Source organism: Triplophysa rosa, linkage group LG6 (assembly GCF_024868665.1).
Source record: "Triplophysa rosa linkage group LG6, Trosa_1v2, whole genome shotgun sequence".
In the NCBI taxonomy this organism is placed as follows: Eukaryota; Metazoa; Chordata; class Actinopteri; order Cypriniformes; family Nemacheilidae; genus Triplophysa; species Triplophysa rosa.
In genome coordinates, this window is record NC_079895.1 from 25685859 (window position 1) to 25696279 (window position 10421).

The window sequence follows — 10421 nt, forward strand, 5'->3', positions numbered from 1 at the left end:
CAAGTATACAGCCATTTGTTTCCCACGGAGGAAGTGAAAGTGGCTTTCATTATGACTTTGTGACAGGCTGATAATCAATTCATTTATGAATTTATAAGTTTTTAAAAGCTAAGTTTCATATACCCAGCATTTTTTTCTGGGGTTATGTGCTGAGTGTTTGGTCTGCTGCATGGATGAGGCCAAGATCAAAGCCACAACTGACCCTCGAGGGAGACCCCCTTCACTCGCTCATTTCCATACACTGCAATTCGGAGCACTTTGAGCACCCAAAAATACAAATTCTGTCATCATTTATTCACCCTCAAGTGGTTCAAAACCTGTATGTGATTCTTTCTTCTGTGCAAGACAAAAGATGATATTTTGAGAAATGTTTTTTTGTCCGTATAATGGAAGTCAATGGGGGGGTCAACATTCTTCAAAATATCTTCTTTTGTGTTCTGCAGAAGAAACAGGTTTGGAATGACATGAGAGTGAGTAAATGATGATATAATTTGTATTTTGGGGTGAACGATCTCTTAAAGAAGTAAAACAAACAAAACATTAACCATTTATACTTACATTTCTAATACCATGACGATGTCTGTTTTACCCTCAAAAGCATCAACACACTGCACAAGTTTTAAGTGATGAAGATCGTTCATAATTGCGATTTCCTGACGGACGTTATCTTTCTCTTTGGCAGAATACGCTTTTATGAACTTCCCAGCCCAGACTTTTTTTGTAGACTTCTCTATTAGTTTAAAAACAGTACCAAATTTCCCTCTGAAACAAAAAAAGACAGTTTTTCAAAAGATATCCGCTTATTTGAACCAAAGATAAGTCGTCAGACTTTACTGGAGGGTGAACTATAAATGATCAATGTTTGAAAATTCCACCTGTCACAAAATAAGACCGGTCATGATTTTGATTCTCAAATGTTGTTTTCACGTCTTAAAGACAGGAGGATTAACCACTTTTTGCCAAAATGATATGAAAGATGTGATTTAAGGGCAGGATGGGCGATTTTTTTCCAGAAACAAGTCTCTTCACACACTAACAGCAATTGCCAAATGGTCTAAATAAATTCATATAAATACTTTGTAAATATCTTCTGTGGACGGCGCAGGACCATCAAATGTTCGTCTAATCATTGTATTCAGTCTAAAGGTGGGATGTTATGCTCAGTGCTATATTGTTAGCCTCTCTGAAATCGCCCTTTTTGTTTTATTTACTTGTTGTTTGGACGGAGTGTTAATTCTGGAGCCTAGAACATTTGAACCATTACTGATTAAAAAAAGAAAATTGTTCACATCCCCATCTTCATCACATCTCCTTGACATATTTTTTTATTTTTATTAAGATAATCATGTAACGTTAGTTTAGTAATCTGAGGTCAATTCCGTACTCACGTGCCCATTCGGTCTTCCACATCATACAGGTCCTTCACCTTCACGTCTGTTCTGATCATCACGTTTCTGTATTCTCGTACCTTCTCTGATTCTGGTCAAATGGGAGAATACGCGATGACAAGATTGTCACTACTGACATTTATTTACATCGCTGCTTTTTATATAATGCGGGATACCATTTGAAATAGAAATGGAAAATAAAGAGACCTACCATCATCTGAGCGCTCAGCCTCATCTTCCTTATTTTCTGTAAAATGACCAGACAACGTATTTTGTTGAAATAAACTTAACACTTTAGAATAATTTAACATTTAGTCAACATAAAGCTTTATTAGTAATACAGTATACACGATGATTTTTAGACATAAATAATTCCCTCAGAGTCCCTCAGTGGCATATTATATTGCAAAGTTAAGTGTAAAAGAAAATCAAACTATTGTTTTAGGATTTTTATGGGCTATTATGCTGACTAAGGTTTTATAAAAGACAACAAAATAACAATCTATTTAAAAAAAAGTACAAAAATAATAAAAGTATACATAAAAATTAGGGATGCACAAATAATTATCGGCCATATCGGCTGGTAAATGGCCATTTTTAATGTTATCGTATCGGCCGATAATAAAATTTAAGCCGATATATTATAGCCAGGAGCGTTGTTATCCACCACGCAAATGCTTTAATTAGTGTAAAGTAGGCTTGGTACATGATTTTCAGGGGAAAAAAAGAATGTTCAGTCTCCGAAAATGTTATATTAATATTTAGATGTATATCGTCCAATATATCAGTTATCGCCTTCCGAAGTTTAAGAATTATCGGTAATCGTTATCGGCCAAAAATGACACATTAGTGCATCCCTAATAAAAATACCTGTAAAATACCTATTTTGGGGGGGTGATAAAGACCTAAAGTTTAAATCCCTGACCAACATAACTTTTTCAAATACACTGCCACACAATACTCTTGAAGGCCACTGGAGGGCGCTCACCATCTTCAGCCTCCTGGCCAACCTGCACAGGCTCAGATTCAGCACTGGGATCTCCTACCCCATAAATATTTACAGCTCTCACTCGCAACATGTACTGTCTGTCCGGTAGCAGGTTCTGCACGTTGTATGAAGTGCTATTACAGGATGCCAGATCTGTCCACTGCTTATTCACAGAGTTCCATATCTCCAGGTTGTAGGACTGGACTGCGCTGCCACCGTCGTACGTCGGCCCGTACCAAGACAGAGTAAGGCTGGATTTACGGATGTCTGAGGCTGCTGGGACACGGGCGGGTGGGTCAGGCTTATCTGCAAAGAAAGGGGTCACAGGAAAAGCTCATTAATTAACGAAAGAAAACACTATAAAATGAAGGAATCTGAACCCAGTGCACTGTTAGGATGTCAAAATAGCCTCTATAGGGTTAAAGTGACTTACACCGGAAACAATACATTCATTTATTTTATGGAAATATTATGAGACCTTTCTTTAAAAACAAATCAATCTCTCAAGTCAAATTACACAATTGCATTCTGAATCAGTTATTTTGCCAGTTTGGCTTTGGCCCGTGCAAACATATTGTGAGAATGTGATCTGTAAGGGGTGATGTACAGGCAGCCGGTTGTTATCGCAGAAATCAGCCCCGACAGTGTGATCAGGACCCGATGCGAATCAGCTTCTTGCCACATGAGAAAAAACTGGACATCAAGTGTGAATTAGAAATATATTTTTAGATCATTTTTTTAGCTCGGATTTAAGGTAAGAAGCGACATTCAAATGTTACGAACAGGCAATTAACTTTAATCATTTGTAAATATAATGTCATATGTGTTATTAAAAGACATATTTATATTTAATTTGTCAAAAAAAACCCTGTCAAAATGATTTGCTGCATCCGATGTTACCGTGTGTTATTAGTTTTGGGAGGTTGTTATATGGGAAAAACGAACCTGAAAATGTCGCGACAGGCCAATCAGAATCAAGCATTCCAACGAGCTGTGTAATGATACAGCATAAAAAATTATGGTAACACTTTACATTAAGGTACCCTTTATAACGCATTTATAAATGCGTTTATTAATGATTAATAACTCATTTACAAATGCATTATGAAGCAGTTATAACTGCATGAATAAAAAGAGGGATTCTAACGAAATACCTGCCAAATAGTGAGCCATTTTTAACTCGCATGTTATAACTGCTTAATAAATGTATTTATTCATTATTTATTTGACTCGAAAGCAGATTCATTAATATCTTGATGTTGTTTGCAATATGGGCTGTCAGACTGGACACTGTAGGGTGTTGTGTTGTTTTTCTTATACCGGCTCACCAAGGCCGGACTTACCATTGGCTTTGACTGGGCTCCAGCCCAGGGGCCCCGCCCTTCAGGGGGCCCGCCTGCTGTCGTTAATTTGATTTGTTTAGTTATATGCCAGTCATTTTATTTTTCATTTAAACTTTGTGCATTGGCCTACCAATGTTCAATAGCACTGCCTTATGTAAGGAACAATGTCGTTTAATTGGCTAATCGTTCCGTCAGTCATGTTGGCGTTTCCTGATTGGTCATATGTGGATTCTATCCGTTACGTTTACTGCAGTTGAAACCTGTCTGCTCATTAAGACGATTGTTCTAATGGCTGACAAGCGCAATCGCAGTGCCGCGCTTAAAGAAAACCAAAAACTGAGAGACAAGAACGCGAAAGAACAGCATTTAGGAAATAATGATTCTTTACACCCATGGCACCACACCTTGATCTTTAGGCAGAGAATCCAGAGCATACCTGTCACCATCTCCCGCCAGGCCGCCACCCTCCGGTTTTATTTCAGTTATTTCTCCTTTGAAACTCGCGGACCGACGTGGTTGGCGACCGCCTTTGGTAGGCGAAGTTGAACGGTAGCCGAAGTAGAGTAGAGAGGATTCACATCCCCGCGAAAAACTTTCTCTTATTACACCGCTATATGATTCCACTCCGCGTTTTCCATTTGACGCTCGCGCCTCACAGTCTGTGTCCGCTCACTGAACACGACAGATTGTTTCATCGACAGGTAGATGCAGTAGAGTCTACTAGCTGTTGTTGTTGTTACACTTTCTTTGCTTTTACAAAAAACGTGTTATGAAAAGTGTTGTGTTCTGCAGACATCTCTGAATAAAAACAGGTAATATAGAGTTTATTTCTAATATTTCCCGTTCTGTGGCCATAAGCGGTTCTTGTAAATAATACGCAAACACTGTTAAATCCATCCATGTAAATAAAAAATGAAAACATTCTGCTAACTAATAAACAAAGTTAAAACAACCGAACTACGGGACGCGTGAAGGGACAAACTGCGTTTAGATAGTTATTTCATTTCTGACGTTGAGATCTCTGGCAAAATGTAAATGCTAAATTAAGATGATACCTTGCAGATATACCATTCATGGATTCATGGCCTGTGAGCTGCATTAAACTGTCTCTTAGATTTACATTTAAGAATTTGACATTAAAATGATGTTATGTTAGTCATAAAGTAATTAAAACGATTTATAACAGAGGGGTGCCCTATTTGCCCTGCACAACCTCAGTTAACTAGACTTTACAAAACTATGGACCCATCTCATTATTATGAAACTATTTAAGCCATAATAAGACGTTTCATCTCATTATATGAATACAATTTTAATGTGCATTTCAAACTCATAGATCTGTCATATGCTTTACTGATGGAATTGCAATAGAATACTAATATATTTTTAACACTTTACACCGTTGCATTTGTTAACATTAGTTAAGCATTAGATTACATGTCTGCATTTGTTAATCTTTATTTTCAGTATTTACTAATATTTTTAAAAACATGCACCTGAACTAACATGAACAATTGTATTTGGCATTAACTAACAATAAACAAGATTAATAAATGCTGACAACTGTATTGCTCATTGTTGGTTTCATGTTAATGCAGGTGTTCTCAAATTTTAGATCCAAGACGTATAATCTCTCAACATCCTCGAGAAATACAGGGAGAACACACACATTTGTTCCTTTTTAGTAGTTTTCTTATTATGGATCAATAAATTTAATTTTAAAATACATAATGGTAGGGCTGTATGATTATGTCAAAAACTATACAATATCAAGGGGACTAATAATGTTGATTATTAATGTTGATTGGATTTTACATTTAAGTATGTTTGAAACTTCCTACACGCTATAAAAGCACCACTTGTGGCTCCCACTGTCAAAACAAGCATTATAAACGTGTAAACCAATGAACACGTGTTATTGTTAGTCATTGGAGAAAAAAAAACATTTACTAATGCTAACAAACACATGGTTTTAAATAGTACGGGGGCCCCGAAAACAACTCAAGCCCAGGGGCCCCCAACCTCCTAAGTCCGGCCCTGCGGCTCACTATTTGGCAGGTATTTCCCCCTTTTTTTTCATGCAGTTATAACTGCTTTATAATGGGTAAAAAATAAAGGCTACCTTAATGTAAAGTTTTACCAAAATAACAGATGTGCAGTCAATCATCAGATCAGAAAAATGTGTTTCTTCATGGCAAATTTGTACACCAATAAAAATCTGACATGTATGAGGCAATTACCGACTATAGTGAGATTGAGAGCGGCCTGTCTTACGCCCCAGCTGTTTTTGATCTCAATTGTGTAGCATCCGCAGTGTTCCTGTTGTCCTTCTGGGATGGTCAGCTGACTGCTGCTGTCTGCGCTCATTATGGAGATGCCATCCTGACCCTCCTGAATCTGCACAAGACCCATCAACATTCCATTTGAAACTATTGAAAAATGAATGATGATGACCAATCGCTTAAACCGCATTTCTAAGAAAGCTCATTTACAAGTTCAACGACTGACAGAGTCAATCTTTATCTGCTGTAATGTCAACAACACACAATCCGAGGTTTCTACACGTGTTGAAGATGAAATGACTCTTACTGGTTTGCGGAACTTGAGCCAGGTGCAGCTGATGGGCGGAGCTCCAGCGAACTTACACAGCAGATTGACCTGCTGACCGGCCAAGATCTTCATATCATCAGGAAACTGCAGGATCTGAGGAGGAGCACCTGACACAAATACACACACGGACTAAAAACTCCATTTACTTCGATTCAAGGTGCGTTGGCTTCCACAGAGGGAAAACATTATGGGGGGGCCCCAGACTTTAATGTTCGAGGTGTCTTGATCGAAAACAACTTGCACTGACATATCTTAAGATATATCAGTGTGACTGTTTTGTTATAAGATGCCCACAGTAATGTTTTTTTGTAAAGTATGTTTATAAAAACGACTTAAATATCCTGATTTAACTAATGCCTAGTCGTGGTTTAAACTAATCCCTGTCTGGGAAACCGCCCCCAAAAGTTCCCATAAAGTGATCGTTCACCCAAAAATGAAAGATCTGCCATCATTTACTCACTTCAAACCTGTCGGACTTTCTTTCTTCCACAAAACACAAAAGAAGATATTTTGAAGAATGTTTTTAACTGGCCCCCATTCACTTGCTTTGGTTAAGTGTCCATACAACAGAGGTGAATGGATGCCGCAGCTGTTCGGTTACACACTCTCTTCAAACTATCTTCTTTTGTGTTGACGACTTCATTTTCATTTTTGGGTGAACTATCACTACACGTAAGTCTTCACACGAGTAAGGTAAATATCACCATGTCACAGATGCTGTTATCAATCCTAAATTAGATTTGACCCGGATTATTACTTCAAATGTTCCTACCTTGTTTTGGCAGCGTTTTCGGTTGCGGTTTCTTTATTTTGGCCTCATCTGCAGTTAACAATACAAGAAACAAAACAAGTTCACTTTCACCTGACACGTTGGGCAGTTTCACAGAGAACATGAGATGAACATACAACATTAGCCTCGCCACATAGACAAGGATTATAAACCCAATGTGTCTCACAAGCAAGAGATTATTCAAATGTTCAAAATCCATATTCCATTGAAAAACTGGAGACAAAAATGAAGACATTTTACACAGTTCTCTTTAATCCTATACGATTGTGACTAGACAATAATAGATTCAATTAATGACCACTGTACTGGAAAATAAACACTGGTCAATATAAGGGAAAAACAATTCAGGGTTTATTTTATGATAATGATCATCTGAACGTACACACATACTGCACATGTTTACATGTCAATCAGATCGACACGTAGATTTCAAGTATTTGAGGGAATGTAGACTCGAGATGTTTTCTCTGGATGTTCTAAGAGAGATCAGCTGCTAAGGTTCTTTGCTTTTGGCCTTTTTTGGTCATACTAAAAATATCCCCCAAGAATCCAGGAAATAACTCCCGGCACTATTTATTTTGCTTCTGATTGCTGTCGTGAAACAACGTGAAGGCAAAGCCAACGAACACAGAGTAGTGCCGTGGAAATGAAACGATTCTGATCTGTAGAAACGTTCAAATGTTTTTTTCAGTCTGTTGTAAGACGTTCCGATTTCATCCTTCTCGAGAAGAGACTAGAGCGATATGTACAGACGAAAACATAAGAGATTTGACAGTGGACCACATATAGCAACTAAAAACTGAAACATACACACAGAGAGCTATAGCATCCCCGCTTTTATGTTCCACTGTTTAGTCTGCATACATCAAAGATATACGTTTAAAGTCCTGACAACACCTGGAAGAACAGATCATCTTTGCCCTCTGCTGCTTTTTAAACAAATCCGCTGATATAAATCTACTTCACAATGTCAACCGACACTGAAGACAAGCAGATTGTCAGAGAGTGTAGTCAAAAGAAGACACAAATCTAAAAAGGACGATCACTGATGCTATACTCATTCTGCCCATAATAACATCATTTCACAATGCTATAATAGTTCAACGTATATTGGACTGTAGATCTGGATAGTTCACCCAAAAATGAAAAAATATTGTATCATTTCTTTTGTTCTGTTGAACACAAAATTTGATATTTTGAAGAATTTAGGAAAACAAACTATTATCATTTTAAATTTGCCTACCTCTCAGTTGCTAATGTGTTCTGAATAACTTTATTTGTGTTTATCAGAACAAACAAAATATGGGTTTGAAACATAATTCATGACAGAATTTTCATTTTGTGGTGAACTATCCCTTTAAGCTGTGTTGGGGTGTTTTAAGTGATGACTAGGTGGCTGCTTATTGGTATAAATGGTCAAAACAGCCCACCCCCATTTGTTATTGATACTTCTCGCTCTAGATTTGTCTCAAACCTTTCCTTAGAAAAATCTGATTGGTCAAACAACAAGCTAAAAAAAAGTAAATGTCTGCTCATCAACGTTTGAGGTGTCATTCATCATCAGTTTGTGGCACAAACAGTGCAGGACGAGTTACTGTATGTACAGAAGTTTAGAGTCTTCAGATAAATTTTCCCGTCGCAGCGAACTGCAATGAATACCAATAAGCTACTCGGACAAAGGAACAGAACAAACACAACATTTCTCGGATCATAAAATCACAGTTTCCATTAGCAGTCCCATTGAGTTCAACATCCATCAGATGTGCTTTGGGGGTATTTCCATCATCTGATACATCACTGCTTCTTTTTTTAACGTTATCACTTTTAATCACAGATTTTCCATCACTCCAAATGCAATCGAGCCTCTGATGGAGGAAAAATTCCACCTTTATTGTCAACCAGCTCCAAAAGTAAAAGCACAAAAAGCAGAATCTGGTCAAAAATAAATGCAACAATGAATTCATGCTTGCATGACAGATGAGCATTAACACGGAATGAAAGACACATGACCGAGTTTGAAAGATCTACGAAATATAAAATGTCAAACCTAAAGGTTGGCTGTTAAAACTGCTTTTGTTTGCATGATTTTGGTACAAATGTACTCATGATCAGGCCAGGGCCCCCTCGTGCTCATGGTAGTCAAGGGCACTGGCCCCATTGGCCCGGTCAGTAATCCATCCCTGCCCGTTCTTTAAAAGGCACAAAAGTAGATACAGGCACACAAAATGAATTCCCGCAGCTACTGACGATATATCAAAGTCTTACTGTATGAAGCAAAAGAATCTGTGCAAGAAACTGATTATTATTTACAACATCATCACTGGCAATCCATAGCCTCGGGCAAACAGTCATGTCATTACATGTCAGAAATGATGTTATGAGCCTTTGAAATGCACTATGAAAAGGGAAGGCCACACGAAGGGTCGGCTCAGATAGAGAAAGCCACATTGCTTTTTATTATACGGGGCAGTTGAATGCTTCAATCTGATTGGTTGGCAAACGTTCTTTGGGTATGCATTAACTTTACGACCAAAATATGAAATGCAGGGTATGCATCAGTAAATAATCGTGTAATCATTATCACGTTGTAATGATCTGTTTCTCGGGCAGAATACATTCTCATAGTGTCTAGAATACATTCAAAATGCGACTTCGTATAAGGTGGCCTAGCTGAGGAGTGCACTCTCATGTGTGAAAATGCTATTTAGATAAGTTTGCAGATAAGATCGAACATATGAGGCGGATATCTGAAACGAGAACGGGTTTGATTAGTCCAGTGTAAATGAATGTTCCGTTTGTTATTTAAATAGTCTTTCAGTTCAAGTTTATTTCCCCGAGAAGACATGTCGCTTAATAGTTGAGCGCACACCGGCAGCTTCAGCTGATGTACAGCATAGTGTTCGCCAATGTACGAGGAAAAGAAATACACCTACCAGTGTACAAAAGCTTTTTAAAACACTGAAGAATGTTCGGCATGTCAGAAAACATTGATGTTAGGCAATACTCCTCACGGTCAAGTTCTGAATGAGCCCATATATAGAAGTTTGTGTGGGTCAGTCCTGATCTCTCCATCAGCTCTCAGAGATTGTGTTCTGCTCTCTCTTTAGATTCCATTCAAACTGTAGTTTTCTCACAATGTTCTTTATTGGCTTTGTTTTACATTAAACCCATGTGAGAGTCAAACAGCTCCAACAGACTGTCAAACACCTCATTTAATGAGCTCTTTCTTTCTTTCTTTCTTTCTTTCTTTCTTTCTTTCTTTCTTTCTTTCTTTCTTTCTTTCTTTCTTTCTTTCTTTCTTT

The 10421-nt window shown here is 37.8% G+C and overlaps 1 protein-coding gene across 2 annotated transcripts in view; it reads right to left on the reverse strand.

The window, feature by feature from the left end:
- The window catches only part of mylka (myosin, light chain kinase a), a 58592-nt gene that overhangs the window by 4189 nt on the left and 43982 nt on the right, over positions 1-10421 (reverse strand). For both annotated transcript variants that reach the window (XM_057335741.1, XM_057335742.1), the window contains 7 exons: positions 7102-7149; positions 6309-6436; positions 5960-6116; positions 2377-2682; positions 1600-1635; positions 1389-1479; positions 559-762 (listed from right to left, as the gene is read on the reverse strand). In XM_057335741.1, coding sequence (XP_057191724.1) covers positions 559-762; positions 1389-1479; positions 1600-1635; positions 2377-2682; positions 5960-6116; positions 6309-6436; positions 7102-7149 — 970 coding nt within the window. The remainder of the gene's footprint in view (positions 1-558; positions 763-1388; positions 1480-1599; positions 1636-2376; positions 2683-5959; positions 6117-6308; positions 6437-7101; positions 7150-10421) is intronic.